This window comes from Felis catus, chromosome D1, assembly GCF_018350175.1.
Source record: "Felis catus isolate Fca126 chromosome D1, F.catus_Fca126_mat1.0, whole genome shotgun sequence".
Taxonomy (NCBI): domain Eukaryota; kingdom Metazoa; phylum Chordata; class Mammalia; order Carnivora; family Felidae; genus Felis; species Felis catus.
In genome coordinates, this window is record NC_058377.1 from 6,840,460 (window position 1) to 6,862,839 (window position 22,380).

The 22,380-nt window shown below is 37.5% G+C and overlaps 1 protein-coding gene across 19 annotated transcripts in view; it reads left to right on the forward strand.

The window, feature by feature from the left end:
- Positions 1-22,380, forward strand: part of ATM (ATM serine/threonine kinase) — a 128,341-nt gene that overhangs the window by 32,496 nt on the left and 73,465 nt on the right. For 17 of the 19 annotated variants that reach the window (XM_045038242.1, XM_023239067.2, XM_019811247.3 and 14 more), the window contains 12 exons: positions 1,563-1,688; positions 2,256-2,381; positions 3,327-3,416; positions 4,673-4,844; positions 5,799-5,998; positions 11,158-11,240; positions 11,337-11,492; positions 12,409-12,484; positions 12,613-12,743; positions 13,467-13,587; positions 20,252-20,425; positions 21,319-21,488. In XM_045038242.1, coding sequence (XP_044894177.1) covers positions 1,563-1,688; positions 2,256-2,381; positions 3,327-3,416; positions 4,673-4,844; positions 5,799-5,998; positions 11,158-11,240; positions 11,337-11,492; positions 12,409-12,484; positions 12,613-12,743; positions 13,467-13,587; positions 20,252-20,425; positions 21,319-21,488 — 1,625 coding nt within the window. Of the gene's footprint in view, positions 1-1,562; positions 1,689-2,255; positions 2,382-3,326; positions 3,417-4,672; positions 4,845-5,798; positions 5,999-10,851; positions 10,871-11,157; positions 11,241-11,336; positions 11,493-12,408; positions 12,485-12,612; positions 12,744-13,466; positions 13,588-20,251; positions 20,426-21,318; positions 21,489-22,380 lie in introns of those variants that run through there. The other 2 variants (XM_019811242.3, XM_045038244.1) reach the window with 2 other exon arrangements.

The window sequence follows — 22,380 nt, forward strand, 5'->3', positions numbered from 1 at the left end:
TGTCTTAAGATCACACATTCTCTTGGGGCGCCTGGGTGGCTCAGTTGGTTAAGTGTTCGTCTCTTGATTTTGGCTCAGGTCATGATCTCTTGGTGAGATTGAGCCCGTGTTGGGTGTTGGGCTCCACGCTAGCAATGGAGCCTGCTTGAGATTCTCTCTCTCTCTCTCTCTCTCTCTCTCTCTCTCTCTTTCTCTTTCTCTTTCTCTCTTTCTCTCTTTCTCAAAGAAAAAAAGATCACAAATTTTCTTTGTGTGTACCATTCTCTTGCTGAAACTCCCATTATTTTTGACGTGAAATAAATATCTTTCTACCCATTTTTGTGTGTTCAAAATCATCCACATGTCAAAATCCTGCTAAAGCCTTTTTTAGATAATCTCAGCCATAATAATTCATCTTTTGATTTTCACAGTACTTCGTATTTTTTAAAAAAATTTTTTAATGTTTTATTTTTGAGAGAGAGAGCGTGAGTGGGGGAAGAGAGAGAGGGAGACAGAATCTGAAGCAGGCTGCAGGCTCTGAGCTGTCAGCATAGAGCTTGATGTGGGGGCTTGAACTCGAGGACCAAGATATCATGACCTGAGCCAAAGTTGGATGCTCAACCGACTGAGCCACCCAAGTGCCCCTAGTATTTCTTTTTAAAGTAACTCTTAGTATATTCCTTGTCCCATGGATATTTGTGTGTATGTTTTATATGCAGATGTTTCAAGCCATGCTGTAAATCTCCTTAAAGGACATCTGTATTTTTGTTAATCTCTGGATCTTCCACAATGCCTTGTTGTATTGTAAATGGTGAAATATTTGTTGAATAAAATAAAATCTGCAAGTTACTCAGAGGAGTGAATTCAGTAGCCAGGGATGATGACCCACAGAACCAGAGAAGAGATAGTGTGTCTGTTCCATATGTCTTATCCTTAGTTACTGACATTCTGCTAGATCACGCTTGTAACCATTTTCATGACAAAGTAATACAGTCTTCTGTGTTTTCCCCTAAAATGCCATTTCCTACAATATAGGAACAGAGAAATCTGGAAATGTTATTTTTCTGTGTAGCCATTGCAGATTTGTAAATAATTGTGTAAATTTGTCTGAGTGATATCTACTTGCAAAATTTGTGCTAGTTTCTAGAGTCTAAAAAGCTGAGTAAGTCAGGGTTCTTATCTTTCTGAAGCTCAAAATGTCATTTTAATATCTCTTTATATGAATCTGATTTCTGCTCCTATTCAAAGAGTTATAGACTTTTATTTGTGTATCATTTTTTTTCTTTCCACTGTACCTCAAATATTAAGGGCCTTTGTGTACAGTACATTGTGCTACTTTAAGAGGAGATAGATGCCTAACTTGGCCATTAGGAGATAGTTTTGTTTTTCCCAAGATTTCTAACTTATCACAACTCCGCAGGGATCTCTTAGATGTTTTTAGAGATAATCAGAATTATGCCACTATTAAATCAGTTAACTAGTTTCTTAATGTGTACCTAAGATTTGTTCCTACAAAAGATAACTGTGGTACTCAAAATTATTTGTGAAACGTGTATATTTTTTCTTTCTTGTTTCACTCGAAGTCTACAGATGCAGAAACGCTTATCCGATGTTCAAGTCTTGTGGTGGGTGTTCTTGGCTGCTATTGTTACATGGGTGTAATAGCTGAAGAGGAAGCATATAAATCAGAATTGTTCCAGAAAGCCAAGGTATGAGAATTCATTCTGTTCACATTCTGGATAAATATGAGTGCAATGTATTCCTGGGGAAATTGGTATATTTGCTTGAGAAAACATAAAAACTTCTACATAGGGTAACCTTTTCTCTTTGGTTTATGCTGTCTGAGAGAAATGGAACTACCCATCCTTCCTTAAAACTTGATTTTAACCCAACTATACGTAGAGTAATTGAAATAGTATCACATTAACACTTAATCTTGTTAAAGAAAAATACTGACTTGTATGGGCACTTTTAAACGTTTTTTCTGTGATCAGTTATCCTAAAGAATCCTTCACTGAGTGTTAAGCAGGTTTGCTGGACACATGAAACTTACTTTCATCTCTGAGTCCTGTTCTGTCAGTGTGTGGTTTGTAAGGAGAACAGAGTATACGTTAAGTCATTAAAAACACTGTTAATTGTTACTATGACTTTTAGTTACTCTGGATAGCCAAGTATAACTTAAGAACACTGATTTTATTTCTTAAGTAGACTTTGAAGAGCAATCCCTAAATTGTCATTTTAACTAGAGTTTGGGTTTTTTCTTCTTTTATCAATAGTCTCTCATGCAGTGTGCCGGAGAAAGTATCACTGTGTTTAAAAATAAGCCCCATGAAGAATCTAGGATTGTCTCACTGAGAAATTTGATGCATCTCTGTACACGTTGCTTGTCTAACTGTACCAGGGTAAGGTGTTCTTACTTCACTGTGTGGTCACTCAGTGTGGTGGATAACTGGGTGCTGGTGGTACTGTTTTTTGGTCCATTTGTAATTTACAATTAAATGGAATGTAAATAAAGGTAGCATCCACAGGAATAAAGCAACAGGTAATCTGAGTTTCTCAGGAACGAATTTCATCATTTCAGGAAGGTTTCTGGGATTACCACTTTTATAGACAACTACAGAGGCAACTCTTTTATGGCCAGGGTATTTTCTTTCATTTAGTAAAAATTTGTTGACTGTGGCCATGTGAGGTGCATACCACTGTACCAGGGCTAGTGAGCACCATGAAGATAGAGAACTCCAGCACATGCCTTGTTCTCTTTTGCCCAGATAGTCTTGTAGAACCCTGGGCAGAAAGAGTGTTGCTCTGTGTCATCTTTGTTTCGATTTGGAACAGGCCTAAGTTGTACCTGAGCCAGGCCAGAGTGTCAGTCACAGTTGGAAAGCAAGTTTTTCGAAAGCTAATAATAACTACATGGCTACATAACAATATTACCAGCACATATTTTTGATTTTATAATGTGTTTTTCTTTTTGTTTTTGTTTTTTTTAACTAAAAAAACAATGTGTTTTTCTGTGTTTTTCTGTAAATGGGGAAGGAGAGAAATGGAAGTATGAATTCAAACTTACAGTTATCACTTGTGTTTAGGGTCAGTAGTCGGTATTTTACTTTAATGTTTATACACAATATACTTAAATGTGCTGTAGTTATTACTCTAAGAAAAGAGGTTAGTGTTGTTGATGCAGTTTATATCTTGGGCCTGATAGTAAACTGATCATCCATGCTTCTCATGATAGAGAATTTCCAGCATCAAAGAAAATCGGTATTTCATTTAAGATAGAGAAGATATTGTCTGCCAAGAATAAGTTTTTATTTTTTTGTTTGCTTGTGTTTTTGTCTTCATTACAGCCCAGTCCAAGTAAGATTGCATCTGGATTTTTCCTGAGATTGTTGACATCAAAGCTAATGAATGATATTGCAGATATTTGTAGAAGTTTAGTAAGTATGCGTGTTTTACCACCCTGTTTCATTGATTCTTCGATTCTTTTTTCGTTGATACCTCTCTTTGGTAGGTATTCATCTCACGATATATGGCACCTTATGTATTTTTAAATGTGGAAATTGAAGTTATTTGGTTTTGGAGGGGAATATATTCTTTGCTTCTTAATATCAGTACATACTGGTTGGCTTTTAGTTTTTCAGTAATTAGTAATAGACTGAATGATTGTAAAGTAATCATCCAGGCTTACACTTATTTCTATGTAACACTATACCAGAATTCAAAATAATTGTTTATCTTTAAAAATAAAAACAAAAACTGTCAGACGAACAACACCTTCTCATCATGGCATTGACTTTTCTTCCATCCATACGAATGGGCTTTTGCTACATGTATTCTTTAGTCTAGAACAGTGCCTGGCACGTACACTACATACTCAAATGTATGTTGAATGAAAAATATTCTGTAATTTGGTCATTTTTCTATGTTGCTACATGCTGCTGTTTTTATTTATTTTTTTAAATGTATATTTATTTTTGAGAGACAGAGACAGAGCACGAGCAGGGGAGGGGCAGAGAGAGAGAGAGGGAGACACAGAATCTGGAACATACTCCAGGCTCCAAGCTGTCAGCACAGAGCCGGACGCAGGGCTTGAACTCACGAACTGCGAGATAATGACCTGAGCCGAAATCAGATACCCAATTGACTGAGCCACCCAGGCGCTCCTACTTGTTTTTTTAAAGTAGCTTTGTATCTCATTATATGGGAATGGTATATATGTATTTTTAGTCCATCTGACCTTACCATTAGATGTCGTTTCTATTTTGTTGTTGTTACAGAGAGTTTTGTGGTAAAGATTCTTGTATTTTTGTCTACTAGTATGTGTGTATATCATGAATGTAGAATAAATTCTAGCAGCGGAATTGCTTGTTTAAAAGGAATGCAAATTTTACTTTTTGATGGATATTGTCAATTTCCTCAAAAACAGTCCTACCAATTTATACTTTTCCCCATATGCTCGTGACATTTGGGTGTTATAAAGCTTATTGTAAGAAATTATTTTTAAGGTTTGCGTATTATTGTTGTATATACATACTACAGTGTATCCATTTTTTATTGTTAGACATTTAATAGAAATAATACTGTAGCATTCATTCATACATGTGAATGTTGAATTGTTTGATTAGGTGAATTTTAACTAAAACATGCTTCTGGAAGAAGCCAATTTAAACATCTTTGTTTTTTTTCTCTGAAGGCATCCTTCAGCAGAAAGCCGTTTGACTATGGAGAAGTGGAATCAGTGGAAGATGATCCTGATGAAAGTCTGATGGAGGCGGAGGATCAGTCATCCATGAGTCTATTCAGTGATTACCCTGCCGGCAGTGTTAGTGATGCTAACGTATCTGGAGAAGGTCAAAGTACTATTGGTAAATACGCATTTACTGCTTGGGATTTCTTTTTCCCTCTGTATTGATTTGGCATTACGAAAGGCCTCAGAGATACCAATTTTTTGCCCATGTTATTTTCCCTTCTATAGTCTGCTGGGATTGGTTCCCTTCTGTGTACCTTAGATTTCTCTGATTTTGAATTGAATTAATTAGTTACCTGTGTTAGTCTTCATCTAAGGAATTTAAAATAGATTATTTGGAAAACAAAGCAGGAGAGTGAAAACACCCCTGGGGCCATCGCTTTTAACCTTTTTTGTCTTTTTGGAATCAGCATCAACTGTTCACATGTTTTTTTATGCCTTCATTTCCTTGTAACAACTGTGAGCATTTTTTTTTTTCATTAAGCTTTATTGGTAATTATACTTAAAATTTTTTTTTATTGTTTATCTTTGAGAGAGAGCAAGAGAGAGAGAGAGAGATTTAGAGCAGGGGAGGGACAGAGAGAGAGGGAGACATAGAATCTGAAGCACGATCCAGGCTCTGAACTGTTAGCAGAGAGCCCAATGCGGGGCTCAAACCCACGAACTGTGAGATATGACCTGAGCAGAAATCGGATGCTTAACTGACTGAGCCACCCAAGTGTCCCGATCATTGTACTTTTTAATGGCCTCATAGTATCCAAATTAACATAGGTACCATAACTCACGTGACCATTTTTTTTTTGTCAGAAGTGTGGTTTCCTCTCTGTTTCGCTGTACTTGGCAGTGCTTCTGTGAATGTTTGTATAGATTATTTATTGATGACAGAATCCTGGAGTAACTTTTCATGAAGAATTTTGAAGCTTTTAGTGTTTAATCACTTTCACCATAATTTTGCTTTCCGTAGACTTTCATCCCTCTCTTTTTTTTTTGTAGACTGGAAAATGTTTGAGTTAATGTTCAATATATGTGTGTTGTGTCCCTCTCTTAGTTTTAATAAGTGCTTTTTATTCAGGTGCCATGAATCCTTTAGCTGAAGAACATCTTTCAAAGCAAGATCTACTTTTCCTCGACATGCTCAAGTTCTTGTGTATGTGTGTAACTACCGCTCAGACTAGTACCGTGTCATTCAGAGCAGCTGACATTCGGAGGAGACTGTTAATGTTAATTGATTCCAGCATGCTGGATCCTGCTAAATCCCTCCACCTGCACATGGTGAGTTTGGGGAAAGTGACACACCTTCAGTTCCGTCTGATGTTGCTGGATAAATAGAGTAGAGTATATGGTACTTGTGATGGTTTGAAACTGCTTCCTTGAGGAACAAATCTGACGCCAGTTATAAAAATGCTAGTTATAAAAAAATGCTGGTTATAAAAATATAAAAATCTGATGCTAGTTATAAAATAGACTTTTCCTTTTCATGTACTGTGAAAAAATTTTAAGTGGATAGTGAAACATTAAAACTCGGTTGGACTTTGGATACATTTATTATTTTTAGTTATAATTAATTATTATAAATTACTTTAAAGTAGGCCAAGAAACACAGACTCCCGAGTAAAAATAATACATACCTTGTAGTTGAATTCTGAGTCTTGCCTTGACCTTATTTACATGTTGTAGATATTTTTAGATGTAATTTCAAGATAACAGTAAAGTAATGATACTACAAGAATTCCCATATTTCCTTCACACGCTTCCACAGGTAACATTTTACCACATCTGCCTTTTTAGTAATTCTCTATCCTTGCCTCGAATTGTCATGCATTTTCAGTCTCTTTCAATCTGGAACAGTTCTTTAGTCTTTCCTTAGGACGTTCGTATTTTTGAATAGTATAGGCATTTGTCCTTCTCTTTTTTTCACTTGCATACACCACACAGTGCTCATCACAACAGTTGCCCTCCCAATACCCATCAGCCGTCTAGCCCATCCCCCTGCCCACCTCCCTTCCAGGAACCCTCAGTTTGGTTTTGGTTAAGAGTCTGTTTTATGGTTTGCCCCCTCCCCGCCCCCCCATGTGTCTCTTCAAATCAGTATGTTTTTTAATGTTTCTTTATTTTGAGAGAGAGAGAGAGGGAGAGAATATGAATGGGGCAGGGATAGAGAGAGAGAGAGAGAGAGAGAGAGAGAGAGAGAGAGAGAGAGAGAGAGATTCCCAAGGAGGCTCCACGCTCTTAGTGTGGAGCCCCGTGTAGGGTTCCACTCCCCGAACCGTGAGATATGACCTGAGCTGAAATCAAGAGTCAGACGCTCAACCGAGTCACCCAGGCGCCCCTCGAATCAGTATTTTTACATCCTTCAGGTAAATACCTAATAATGCAACTGTTAGGTCATAGGGTAGTTAGTTGTGTTCTTAACTTTTTGAGGAACCTCCATACTGTTTTCCAGAGTGACTCCACCAGTTTGCATTCCTACCAACAGTGTAAGAGGGTTCTGCTTTCTCCTTATGCTAGCCAATACCTGTTGTTTCCTCTGTTGTTAATTTTAGCCATTCTGACAGGTATCAGGTGGTATCTCATTGTGGTTTAGGTTTGTATTTCCCTGATGATGAGTGATGTTGAGCATCTTTTCATGTGTCTGTTAGCCATCTGGATGTCTTCTTTGGAAAAGTGTCTATTCATATATTCTGCCCATTTCTTAACTGGATTATTTTTTGGGGGGGTGTGTTGAGTTTGCTAGGTTTGCTGTAGATTTTGGATACTAACCCTTTATCCGATATGTCACTTACAAATACCTTCTTCCATTCCATAGGCTGCCCTTTAGTTTTGTTGATGGTTTCCTTCACTGTGCAGAAGGTCTTTATTTTGATGAAGTCCCAGTGGTTCATTTTTGTTTTTGTTTCCCTTGCTTCTGGAGATGTGTCTAATAAGTTGCTGCCTGTGTTCTCCTGTAGGATTTTGATGTTCGTATCTTACATTTAGGTCCTTCAACCATTTTGAATTTTTTTGTGTACAGTATAAGAAAGTGGTCCAGTTTTATTCTTCATGTTGCTGTCCAGTTTTCCCTACACATTTGCTGAAGAGACTGTCTTTTTTCCATTGAATATTATTTCCTGCTTTTTTGAAGATTAGTTGACCGTATAATTGTGGGTCCATTTCTGGGTTTTCTGTTCTGTTCCATTGACTTACGTGTCTGATTTTGTGCCGGTACCACACTTCCTGGATGACTACAGCTTTGTAGTATAGCTTGAAATCCAGAATCATGATGATTCCCATTTTGTTTTTCTTTTTCAAGATTGCTTTGGCCGTTTGGGGTCGTTGGTAGTTCCATACCAATTTTAGGATTGTTTGTTCTAGCTCTGTGAAAAATGCTGGTTGTATTTTGATAGGGATTGCATTAAATGTATGGATTGTATTGAATAGTATAGACTTTTTAATGATGTTTGTTCTTCCAATCCATAAGCATGGAATGTTTTTCTGTTTCTTTGTGTCTTCTTCAATTTCTTTCATCAGTGTTTTATAGTTTTCGGACTATAGATCTTTTACCTCTTTGGTAGGTTTATTCCTAAGTAGCTTAGGGTTTTTGGTACAATTATACATGGGTCGATTCCTTGATTTCTCTTTCTGCCGCTCCGTTATTGGTGGACAGAACTGCAACAGATATCTGCATTAATTTTGTATCCTGTGACTTCACTGAATTTGTGTATCAATTCTAGCATTTTTTGGTGGAGTCTTTCAGATTTTCTACGTGGAATATCATGTTGTCTACAAATCATGAGCATTTGACTTCTTTGCCTATTTGGATGCTTTGTTTTTCTTGTTGTCTGATTGCTGAGACTCATACTTCCAGTCTTATGTTAAATAACAGTGGTGAGAGTGGACATCCCTGTCTTGGTCTTGACCATAGAGGAAGAGCTCTCAGTTTTTCCCCATTGAGAATGTTAGCTGTGGGTCTTTCACATATGGCCTTTATGAATGTTGACATATGTTCCCTTTATCCCTACTTTGTTGAAGTTTTGTATCAAGAATGGATGTTGTACTTGGTCAAATACTTTTTTTTGCATCTATTGAGAGGATCGTATGGTTTTTATCCTTTCTTTTATGAATGTGATGTATTACGTTGATTGATTTGCAAATACTGACCCTCCTTGCAGCCCAGGACCATGATCATGGTGAATGATTCTTTTAATGTACTATTTATTAGATTGGATTTGCTAGTAGTTTGTTGAGAATTTTTGCATCCATGTTCATCAGGGATATTAGTTTATAATTCTTTTTTTTATTGGAGTCTTTGGTTTTGGAATCAAGGTAATACTGGCCTTATAGAAGAGTTTGTAAGTTTCCTCCCATTTCTACTTTTTGGAACACTTTGAGAAGAAAATGTATTAACTGTTCTTTAAATGTTTGGTAGAATTTATCTGGGAAGCCATGTGGCCCTGGACTTTTGTTTGTTGAGAGATTTTTGATTACTGATTCAATTTCTTTGCTGGTTATGAGCCTGTTCAAATTTTCTATTTCTGTTTCGGTTTTGGTAGTTTGTATATTTCTAGGAGTTTATCTGTTTCTTCCAGATTGCCTAAATTGTTACGTATCATTTTTCATATTACTCTCTTATAATTGTTTGTATTTCTGTGGTGTTCATCGTAATCTCTTTCATTTGTGATTTTATTTATTTGGGTCCTTTTTTCTTTTTGGTAAGTCTAGCTAGGGGGTTATCAGTTTTATTAATTCTTTCAAAGAACCAGCTCCTAGTTTCATTGATCTGTTCTGGGTTTTTTGTTTGTTTCTATATTGTTTATTTCTTCTCTGATCTTTATTATTCCCTTCTTCTGTTGGCTTTAGGCTAAAAGCATCAGAAGAAGGGAAATATAGCCACTTGTTCTTTAGAAACCCTCACTTTGGGTTTGTCTCATGTTTCCTAATAAGTAGATTCAGATTTGGGGTTTGTTTTTTTTGGTTTTTTTTTTTTTTGGTTTTTTTTTTTTTTTGTTTTTTTTTTTTGAGAATATTAAGAAAGGAATCCCTCTCCTGCCCTACCCCCATTAATCTGTCCACCTACCAGTAGATATCTTCAGTTCCAGTCCAGCATCATAGGATTTGTTGTTTTCTCTGTGCATATTTCTAGCTACCTTTCCCAACAGTAAGGGACCTGGCTTCCCATTTAACTTCCATACAATTTACTTGGTTACTCAGTATTCTTATATGTTACTTAGCTCCTGACCATGTAAGTCATCTCCTTTGCCCCAGCACTACTGAACATTTAGGGAGAGCCTCTGGCCCAGCAAGTATGCTGGGTGAGTCCATGGGCATGTCCCTAGTCCCAGAAAATTGGCAAACATGCCTGTGTTTCCTCAGACCCGGGAAACATGCCAGGGGATTCCGTAATTAGAACCTCTTATGGTCGTGAAGTTGGAATCCTTGTGGAATCCTTGTCATGTTCTAGCTGTCGTGAACAAGCTCGTTGATCCTCTGACCCCAGCAAATGTGCTCAGTTGAGCCTTGTGTGATCCCCTGGTTTTGACCCTGGCCAACACTCTAGTCAGGTCTCCAGCCCCAACCAGTGAGAAAGGCTCTGAGCTTTTCTTGAGGCTTTGGCATTTAAAGTCAATTCAAGATACTCTGTGACATCGTGCATGTGACTCTCAAAGCAAATATTTAAAATGGTCCAATTTAATCTTCTTTTATAATATCTGAGAAGGAGGAAGAAACATTTTCTACATATGGATGATAGGAAAAAGTATCTTTGAATTTCTTACTATAGCTAGAAAATTGTTTGGCGGCTCTCGGAAACCGGCTGCCTAGTTACAACTGCCATTATTATACCTGGTAGTTGCTGAGTGGCCCTTGGTATCCCCAGTACCATAGAGAACCTTACAAGGTTGCCTTTAGGAAGAGAAGCCAGTGTATTTGCCTTTTCCCTGCCCACCACTATGTTTGTTGTCCAGAATTCCATAGAACAGTTTTGAACCATTGAAGTCTTATCCCGAAGCATTATTTTTGGAGGACAGGAACATGATAATCATTTCAGATTCTTGCGCAGGCTTTTAACCCCAACAGTGATTACAACTATCTATTTACTGAATTCCTACAATACATGCTAGACATTTACATTCATTTCCTTTAATCCTCAGTAATCTGGCCATGTAAGTGCCCTGTCCGCATTTTACAGGTGAGAGTACAAGGCCCCGATGACAAGGCACGTTTTTTAACCATGCAAGTAATAGATTGTAGTGCTGGGATTTGAGTCCAGCTCTGTTTGACTTCAGACCCTTTTTGTTACTATACTGCCTCTTTTACAAATTCACTGGTCTTGTGTGTGTATTTGTGTGTGCACACGTGTGCATGCATTAATGTGTGAATTTATGGTTACATATGTATACTTATTTAGGCAAATGACCTATAGAAAAAAAATGATTTAACCCTCTCAACTGTCTTAGTATCTAGTGCTCTTAAAGGAGCTTCCTGGAGAAGAACATCCTTTGCCGATGGAAGAGGTTGTTGAACTCCTGAAGCCGCTATCGTAAGAAATTAAAACCATGTGTTATGTTCACTTTAAATTTATAAACTAACTGGTGTGTTGTGCTGTACTTATAAAGTTAAATTTTTTCCACTACAGCAACGTGTGTTCTTTGTATCGCCGTGACCAGGATGTTTGCAGAACAGTTTTAAACCACGTCGTTCATATAGTGATGAACCTGTGTCAAGGCAGTATGGATGCTGAAAACACAAGGGATGCTCAAGGGCAGTTTCTAACAGTGATCGGAGCGTTCTGGTAGGTGCAGAGTATTTTGTGGCGTTCTTAACTTTCTTTTACTACTCTGGATGCAATTGTTAACTTTGTCTTTCTGCATTAGTGATTTGTTCGAATCCTTGAATGTGAGTATATACATTTTTTAACAATAGCAGAATGTAATTTCTGTTTCCTTCCTTGATTGCTTGAAGAACAGTGAACACATTGGCCTTGTCACCAGTGTATGCATGTAGTCACAGCGTGACGTGACACGAGGCAAGTTTTACCATATTTACAGAGGAGCACATCTTTAGAGCCCTCCTCCCACTTGATTTGTAAGGATTTCTGAATCAGTGTAGAGTGTGGTTTTGAAATCTTTGATAAAAAAAACAAGTTTTACAAATGTTTTCCTTTTATTTTTTATTTAAAAAAAATTTTTTTTTCAATGTTTATTTATTTTTGGGACAGAGAGAGACAGAGCATGAACGTGCGAGGGGCAGAGAGAGAGGGAGACACAGAATCGGAAACAGGCTCCAGGCTCTGAGCCATCAGCCCAGAGCCCGACGCGGGGCTCGAACTCACGGACCGCGAGACCGTGACCTGGTTGAAGTCGGACGCTTAACCGACGGCGCCACCCAGGCGCCCCCAAATGTTTTCCTTTTAAAGCAAGTTTATAAATAACATGGTTAGCTGAAGTATGATAGCCCCCAGATGAGGCATGATCATAGAAAACAAATAAGGTACATTAAAATGAACTCCTTTTCAAACTAACTTTTTTTATTTGGAGTTTTTTCGAAGCTGAGAATATTGGCCTATGAGAATTACAGAATGAGAATTAAATTTAGTATGAAAAGAAATTTTGGAAGAAACCTAGAATAAGTATGATACTCAATGATATATTTTGACTGAGCTTTTAGTGGAATAATTATTTGACTTTGAAACACTTACTTTATTTCAGGCACTTAGCAAAGGAGGGGAAATGCACATTCTCTGTAAGAATGGCACTAGTAAAATGCCTTAAAACTTTGCTCGAGGTGAGTTATTCCACATCAATTATTAGTAAGGTCTCTATTGAAATTTTTAAAGTAGCCTTTGTTTCTGTTTGTTGGTGGATAATTTTTGTCTTAGTATTTCATATTTAACCTTAGTTCTTTTCCCATAGGCTGATCCTTCTTCAAAATGGGCTATTCTTAATGTGATGGGCAAAGAGTTTCCTGTGAACGAAGTCTTTCCACATTTTCTTGCTGATAATCATCATCAAGTTAGCATGTTGGCCGCAGAGTCCATCAATAGGTAATAGGTCCTATATTCATGACGTGTCTAGAATGCTGCAGATGGCAGTGTCTCGTCTGGCACAGTCGTGGGTCACTAGTTGTGATATTGAAAGTAGGTAGCACTTACTGGGCATATACCGTAGGCCTGGCATTTATGTTTTCTCTTAATTCTAACACTTTTATCACTTAGATACTATTATTTTCTCCATTTTGTGAGTGAAAAGTGTGGCTCAGTGAGAGAAAGTAACTTGCTCCGTGCCATACAGCTAGTAAGTGGTTGAGTTGAATAAGATGTGTCTCTTAACCACTTCCGGAAGGTATTGAATGTTTGGATGTCACTGTGACTTTTATATGCGTTTATAAAATGAAGATTGGGACATTTCATTTTGTGCTAATTACGATTATATTTATTCTGGTGAACATGCAGTCAGGCACTGGAGTGATTCTATCATGTAGACCTGTTTTATGTTTGAGTACTTAAAGGAGCAACTGTAATTTTTTAGGACTGCATGTTTTTGTCCGGTTGTTCAGCATTCTTGAACGCTTGAAATGTTATGTTCTCACACATCTACCTAAAATATAAGCTGCTTAAATGGGCTCAGATTTCATTAGTTTTTTGAAACAAGACCCAGTATGTTAGTGTGTGTCACATAGTGATTTATTTGTGTCTGATGATATACTTTGGAAAGTTGAATTTAAGGTAAATTATTTCACTTTTTACTTTTTTTTTTTTTTTTTTAAGATTATTCCAGGATATGAAGCACGGAGGTTCTTCCACATTTTTGAAAGCACTTCCTTTGAAGCTTCAGCAAACAGCTTTTGAAAATGCATACTCGAAAGCTCAGGAAGGAATGAGAGAAGTGGTAATTTTAATACTTGCTAGTATCATACACTTCTTATAAATATGGTATATACTACTTTACCAAGTGTGGTCTAAGACGACATCTGCTGGTTTACTAAAACAACTGTATGAGTTAATTGAAATTACCTTATTATAGGTTAGACTTGGTCCAATAATGGCAATTTCTTTTGATTCAACTTAGATGTACTATTTTTGTGGGAAGAACAAAATTTATTGAATGTAAATGGCTTCCTTTTTCATTAAAATTTTAATTGAGGGGTGCCTGGTTGGCTCAGTTAAGTGTCTGACTCTTGGTTTCAGCTCAGGTCGTGATCTCATGGTTCGTGAGTTTGAGTCCCACGTCAGGCTCTGCGCGGACAGTGTGGAGCCTGCTTAGGATACCCTCTCTCTTTCTCTCCGTCTCTGTCTCTCTCTCTTTCTGCCCCTCCCTCACTCATGCTGTGTCTGTCTCTCTCAAAATAAATAAAAATAAACTTCAAAAAAAATTTTTTTTTAAGTTGAAGTATCGTTAACGTACAATGTTATATTAGTTTCACGTGTATAACATGATAATTTCACAATTCTGTACATTACCCAGTGCTTACGATAGACGTAGTCACCATACTATAAACGTAGTCACCATACAGCATTGTTACATTATTATTGAGTATATTCCCTGTGCTGTATTTTTCATCCCTGTGACTTATTTTATAGATGGAAGTTTGTACCTCTTAATCTCCACTCTCTCTTTCACCCATTCCTCCACCCACCTCCCCTCTGATAATCACCACTTCTCTGTATTTAAAAGTCTCATTTTTTTTTTTTTGTTCACTTGAAGTGAAATCCTATGGTGTTTGTGTTTCTTTGGTTTATTTCACTTAGCATAATACCGTCTGCGTCCATCCACATTGTTGCAGAAGTCAAGATCTCATTCTTTTTTGTGGCTGAGTCATATTCTGTTGCACCCACCTGCGCACTCATCCTCCATATATTCTTTATCCATTCATTTGTCAGTGGACACTTGGGTTACTTCCATCGCTTGGATATTGTGAATAATGCATAGGGGTGCATATATCTTTTAAATTAGTGTTTTTGTTTCTTTGAGTGAGTACCCAGTAGTGAAATTATTGAATCATAAAGGATTCCAGAACCTTATACTGTTTTCCACATTGGCTTCACCATTTTATATTCCCACCAACAGTGCACAGGGTTCCTTTTCTCCACATCCTCACTAACACTTGTTATTTTTGATTTTCTTGATAGCAACCATTCTGACAGGTGTGAGGTAATAGCTCATTGTGGTTTTGGTTTGTATTTCCGTGATGATGAATGATGTTGAGCATCTTTTCATGTGTCTATTGGCCATCTCGATGTCTTCTTTGGAAAAATGTCTGTTTAGGTACTCTGCTCATCTTTTAATCAAATTTTTCTTTAGGTGTTAAATCGTAGAAGTTCTTTATATATTTTGGATGTTAATTCCTTATCAGATATATCACTTACAAATATCTCTTTCCTTTCCGTTTTGTTGATGGTTTCCCTTTGGTGGGCAAAACATTTATTTTGGTGTTCTCCCAATACTTTATTTTTGCTTTAGTTTTCTTTGCCTGAATTGATACACAGAAAACTGTTGCTAAGGTCAGTGTCCAAGAGAATACTGTCTATGTTTTCTTTTAGGAATTTTGTGGTTTCAGGTCTCACATTTAGACTTTTCATCCATTTTGAGTTTATTTTTGTGTATGGAGTTAGTGGCCCAGTTTTATTCTTGGCATGTAGCTGTCCAGTTTTCCCAGCACCATTTTATTGAAGATACTGTTTTTTCGCATTGTATATTCTTGCTTCCTATGTCATAGACTCACCATGTAAGTGTAGGTTTATTTCTAGCCTCTCTCTTCTGTTACATTGATTGTGTATCTTTTTTTGTGCCAGTACCATACTGCTTTGATTACTGTGATTGTGATACCTCTGGTTTTGTTCTTTTTCAAGACTGTTTTGGCTATTCAGAGTCTTTTCTGGTCCCATACAAGCTTATAAGATTATTTGTTCCAGTTCTGTGAAAAATACTGTTGGTATTTTGATAGGGATTGCATTGAATCTGTAGATTGTTTTGAGTAGTATGGACATTTTGATAATATTAATTCTTCCAATATGAGACCATGACATATATTTCCATTTTTCTGTGTCATTTTCAATTTCTTTCATTAATATCTTATTTTTTCAGAGTATAGGTCTTTTACCTCCTTGGTTAAATATACTCCTAGGTATTTTATTCTTTTTGGTATAATTGTAAATGGCATTGTTTTCTTAGTTTCTCTTTCTGCTACTTCGTTACTAGTGTATAAAAAACTGCGACAGATTTCTGTGTATTAATTTTGTATCCTGCAACAGCATACTGAATTCATTTATGAGTTCTAATGGTTTTTTGATGGAGTCTTTAGGGTTTTCTTTTTTTTTTTTTTTTTTTTTAGTTTATTTATTTTGAGAGAACACAAGCAGGGGAGGGGCAGAGAGAAGGAGAGACAGAACCCCAAGCGGGATCTGCACTGTCAGCGCAGAGCCCGATGCGGGGCTTGAACCCACAAACCACAAGATCATGACCCGAGCTGAGATCAAGAGTCAGACGCTTAACTGACTGAGCCACCCAGGCGCTCCGTAGGGTTTTCTATGTGTAGTATCATTTCATCTGCAAATAGTGGCAGTTTCACTTCTTCCTTACCAATTCAGATGCCTTTTATTTCATGTCTGGTAGCTGTAGTTAGGGCTTCCAGTATTGTGTTGAATAAAAATGGTGAGAGAGGACACCTTTTATTTGTGCCTGCTCTTAGAGTAAATGCTTTTAGTTTTTCACCATTGAGTATAATGTTAGCTGTGGGTTTTTCACATATGGCTTTTATCATGTTGAGCTTTGTTTCCCCTAAACCCTCTTTGTTCGGAGAGTGTTTATCATGAAAGATGTGGTATTTGGTTAAATTTTTTTTTATCTATTGAGGGGATCATATGGTTTTTATTTTTCCTGTTGTTAATATGATGTATCACATTGATTGACTTGTGAATATTGAACCATCCTTGCATCCCTGAAATAAATACCCTTGACTGCAGCGAATGGTCTTTTTGATGTATTCTTGAATTTAGCTTGGTATTATTTTGTTGGGGATTTTTGCATCTGCATTCATCAGGGATATTGGCCCCTAGTTCTCTTTTTTGTCTGTCTGCCTGGTTTTGGTATCAGGGCCTTATGGAACAAATTTGGAAGTTTTCCTTTCTCTTCTCATTTTTGGAGTAGTTTGAGAAGAATAAATACTATCTCTTCTTTAAATGTCTGGTAGAATTCACCCGTGAAGCCATCTGGTTTTGGATGTGTTTGTTGGGAGATTTTTGATTACCAATTCAATTTCTTTACTAGTAATCTATTCAAATTTTCTATTTCTTCCTGATTTAGTTTTGGAACTTTATGTGTCTAGAAATTTACCCATCTGTTCTTGATTGTCCAGTTTGTTGGCATATAATGTTTCATAGTATTCTCTTATTCTTTGTATTTTTGTGGTATCAGTTGCTATTTCTCCTCTTTCATTCCGATTTTATTTGAGTCCTCTTTTTTTTCTTGATGAATCTGGTTAAAGGTTTATCAATTTTGTTGATCTTTTCAAAGAACCAGCCCTTGGCTTCCTTGATCTTTTCTGTTTTTCTTGTTGTTGTCTCTTTTCTTTATTTCCTTTCTAATCTTTATTTCCTTCCTTCCACCACCTTTGGCCTTTGCTTTTTCTTTTTCTAGTTCTGTTAGGTGTAAAGTTAGGTTGTTTTCTTGAGAGTTTTGTTGTTTCTTGAGGTATTGCTATAAACTTCCCTCTTAGAACTGCTTTTGCTACATCCCAAACATTTTGGATCATTGTGTTTTCATTTTCATTTGTTTCCATGTATATTTTTATTTCCTCTTTGATTTCTTCATTTACCCATTGGGTGTTCAGTAGCATGTTGTTTAGACTGCGTGCATTTGTGGTTTTGTCAGGTTTTTTAAATTGATTTATACCATTGTGTTCGGAAAAGTTGCTTGATGTGATTTCTGTCTTCTTAAAATATTTCTTGTAAGATCTGGTTAAAAACCAATTTGGAGAAAGGTGATGGTAGGAAGAAATGGATTGAAAACCATGTTCTGATAGGGGAGATCAACTTACATTGGTGGTCTTTAGGGAGTCTTATGATTCTTATATTTCTTTGTAGAATAATATTTTTCTTAAATGGCAAAATTATCGGAGTGTTAGAATTTATTCACTTATTTATGCCTTGATATGTTTGTGAAAAGTATATGAGGTGGTTAATCAAATACTATCTAGTCGGTGATAACACAAAACTTAAAAGGACAGTTGGGTGAAAGAATGTGAATTTCAAAAAAAGTTTCAATAGATTGGAAAAATGAATGTGAATAATATAAGATTTAATAGAGATGTATATGGTACATTTTAAAATTAGCCTGTCTTAAGCAAAAAGGGAAAATACTGACTTGATAGAAATTCATTTGTAACAAGTCCTAACAAGTTTTACTCTTGAGAGCACTGTATGAATCCCATTGCAATAGTTATCAAAAGAAACAAATTCTGCCTTAGATGTCATTAATAGAAGCTTACTGTCACAAACAAGCTGATAAAAAGAATCTGGACTCATCTATACATTATAGAAGGCAGCTTGTATTTTGGGTTGGGTTCTGAGTAGAAGTAGATTTTTTTTTTTTTTAATTTTTTTTTCTTTTTTTTTTTTTTTTTCAACGTTTATTTATTTTTGGGACAGAGAGAGACAGAGCATGAATGGGGGAGGGGCAGAGAGAGAGGGAGACACAGAATCAGAAACAGGCTCCAGACTCCGAGCCATCAGCCCAGAGCCTGATGCGGGGCTTGAACTCACAGACCGCGAGATTGTGACCTGGCTGAAGTCGGACGCTTAACCGACTGCGCCACCCAGGCGCCCCAGAAGTAGATTTTTAACTAGGATGTTAGAGTCTGTAGATCCTGTCTCTCCTAAGGAGTTTGTGAAGGAGCTGACTTAGTGGGAACCTCATAGCTATTTTCAAACATGTCAATGATGGCCATTTAGTAAAGGCTCTTTCCTTTCCTTGTTCCAAAAAACCAGAAGTAGGATCAATGGGTAGGAGAGTTTCTAAATGTGAAGAGAAACTTTTTTTTAAAGATTTTATTTTTTAATTTTTTTTAAATGTTTATTTATTTTTGACAGAGAGAAAGAGACAGTGTGAGTGGGGGAGGGACAGACAGAGCGGGAGACACAGAATCTGAAGCAGGCTCTAGGCTCTGAGCTGTCAGCACAGAGCTTGATCCGGGGCTTGAAGTCGCGAACCACGAGATCATGACCTGAGCCAAAGTCAGACGCTTAATCAGCTGAGCCACCCAGGTGCCCCATTTATGATTTTATTTTTAAGTAACCTCTTCACCAATTGTGGGGCTCAAACTCACAAGTCTGAGATCAAGAATCTCATGCTCCACCTACTGAACCAGCCAGGTGCCCGAGAAGCTTTTATCAATTACAGCTAGTCAAAAAATGTTCACATCTGTTGGGATATTATAATGATGGGTCATTAAACTAGAAGCATGTGTCATTCTGTCTAGTTGCATGATTTTATTTTTACCTTTTTTTTTTTTGAGAGAGAGAGAGAGCACACATGCCCATGCACACATGCAAGTGGGACAGGGGCAGAGGGAGAGAGAGAGAATCTCAAGCAGGCTCCCTGCCCAGTGCAGAGCCTGTCGTGGGGCTTGAGATCACGACTGCGAGATCATGACCTGAGCTAAAATCAAGAGTTGGACGCTTAACCAACTGAGCTACTCGGGTGCCCCCATTTTTACTTTTGACAGTACACGTGACTGTATGTTTTGCAGTATAAAGTGCTGTCTATGAAGTTATGATAATAAAAACATCTCAGGATGTATACTTTGTAATTGAAAAGGAGCTTTTAATTATTCTCCCCTACTTGGGTTTTTTTTTTTTTTTAAGTTTTTGTTTTAATTCTAGTCAGTTAGCCTACAGTGTTATACTAGCTTCAGGTGTACAATGTGGTGATTCAGCATTTCCTTACATCACCTGTGCTCATCACAAGAGCACCCTTCATCCCCATCACCTGTTTACCCCCCCCACCTCTCTGGTAACCATCAGGTTGCCCTTGTTGCAATTTCTTTCTTGTTTTTCTTTAAATTGCTTTATACCTCACTGAAATGTTTGTGAATTCTTTCCCTAAGATATTATCAGAAACAGTTTTTGCACTCTGGAAACTTTGATATTTTCTCATATCTCTGCTCTTGGCTCCATCACTCTAGGGTTTAAAATTGCTCACTGGCGGGGGCCTGGGTGGCTCAGTCGGTTAAGCGGCCGACTTCGGCTCAGGTCATGATTTCATGGTCCGTGAGTTCGAGCCCCACGTCGGGCTCTGTGCTGACAGCTCAGAGCCTGGAGCCTGTTTCAGATTCTGTGTCTCCCTCTCTCTGACCCTCCCCTGTTCGTGCTCTGTCCTCTGTCTCAAAAATAAATAAATGTTAAAAAAATATATATAAAAAAATAAAAATAAAAAAATAAAATTGCTCACTGGCTGCTTAGACGTTATAATGGTGAACATTGACTTTATTCTGATTGGTTTATTTGTAATGTTTGTGTACTCATATGACATCATTGTTTTTAAAATTCCGTTGCAGGCCCACAGAGCTGAGAACGCTGAACTTGTAGATGAGGTTTATAACAGAAAATCTGTCCTGCTGATGACGATGGCTGTGATTTTATGCTGCAGCCCCGTCTGTGAGAAACAAGCTTTGTTTGCCCTGTGCAAGGCTATGAAAGAGAGTGGATTAGAACCTCACCTCATTAAAAAGGTACATGTGGATGAATACTTTTTATTATCTTCCTTGGGTAACTTTTAAATAATTTAAAAAGTGTAAACTTATTTTAAAGTGCCTCTTGGAGACCGTTTTATTTTTTAGATCTGGAATATTGGAAAGTAGTAACTCTTTAGCATATGTTTATTTGTATGCGGTATCATTTATTTTTTACCTCCAGCGTGTCACGGGGTGTTCATTGAACTGATAGGGATCAGTGACCTTTCATCAGGCAGACCAGGCCCTCTGCAATTGCTTTTATTGAGGGAGACCCATAGAGAAAAGAGCTGTAGCAGGTGTTTTGCCTGGGAGTTCTGGGTCACGACCTTGGGATCTAGCAGGGCTAGAAGGCAAGTCATAGAGCTGTGACACTTTTAAAGTTGCAAGACTGGGAAAGGAACACTAGAGTCCATTTGTGCAATCACATCAGCACATTGTTGTTGAATGTTTGCCTCTGCCCCGTTCCACCACCTCACCTCCATGGTTTGGAAAGTTCCACGCCTTTCCATCATAGATGTTCATGCGATGAACCAGTGATAGACCAGTGGCCTGACAGACCATTCAGGATTCTACCAGCATGGTCTCCATGGACCCTTAAAGTAGGACAGCCTGTGGGTAATCAATCTTAGACCAGTTAACCTTTTAACATTTACTGAGTGGTCGCTATGTGCCAGGCAATGTGCCAATTATATTAAATACATTTTTCTTGTTTAGCGTCTCTGAAGTATAAGTACTTTTATTATCTCCATCTCATAGATGAAGAAGCCAAGGTATAGAATAGTTGAATGAACGTGTCAAAGTTATGCTGTAAATAAATAATGAAGGATTTAGATCTAGATCTATTATTTCGTTGGTTTCTTAAAGCATTGACTTCTTTCTGATTTGTGCAGGTTTTAGAGAAAGTTTCTGAAACTTTTGGGTACAGACATTTAGAAGACTTCATGGCTTCTCATTTGGATTATCTGGTTTTGGAATGGCTGAATCTTCAAGATACTGAACACAGCTTATGTTCTTTTCCTTTTATTTTATTAAACTACACAAACGTTGAGGATTTCTATAGGTAGGTGTACACACATGTGAAATATGTTCATTTTAAAATTAGAGGGTAATGTTTGGGAGCCCCCCACCCTCACCTGACACAGGCACATACACATGCACATACACACGCATGCGCGCACACACACACACACACACGCACACACACACGCACATCCGGAGCTTGGGGGCTGTATAGTAGGAGAGACAGGGCTGCTTGTTTTAATTAGAGTATACTGAAGGGAATCACTGGATTTAGGGTCTGGTCCTAGCTGTGCCAGTAACTAGCTGTGTAACTTTAGGCAAGCCTTGAAAATACCCACTTGGCCTTGGTTTTTCAATCTGTACAGTAAGGAAGTAACATCGGTCTCTAAGGACTCTTTCAGCTTAAAATTTTTTTTTTGAATTTTTTTTATTTTTACATTTATTTATATTTGAGAGACAGAGAGAGACAGAGCACGAGTGAGGGAGGAGCAGAGAGAGAAGGAGACACAATCCAAAGCAGGCTCCAGGCTCTGAGCTATCAGCACAGAGCCCGACATGGGGTTCGAACTCACGGACCGTGAGATCATGACCTGAGCTGAAGTTGGACGCTTAACCAACTAAGCCATCCAGGCGCCCCTCTTTTAGCTTTAATGTTTGGTATTCTTCCCTATGACAAACCAAAGAGAAATTACTAGTGGCTGTTATTTCTGCGTTGTTCTTCCTTTCTGTTCCTTGGCTATGGACCATTTTGTCATTATTTTTATTAGATTTAAAGTGTAATGTAAAAATACTTATTTTGCTAAATCCTAGCTCTTGAGAAGAAAATTTTGAAAATAGATTTGGAACAACTGAAGAATCATCTAGAGAATAATCTTTTGGTCTCAGGATGATGGGAAAGCAGTTCATTATTCAGTAATCCTTGTTGTTTTATT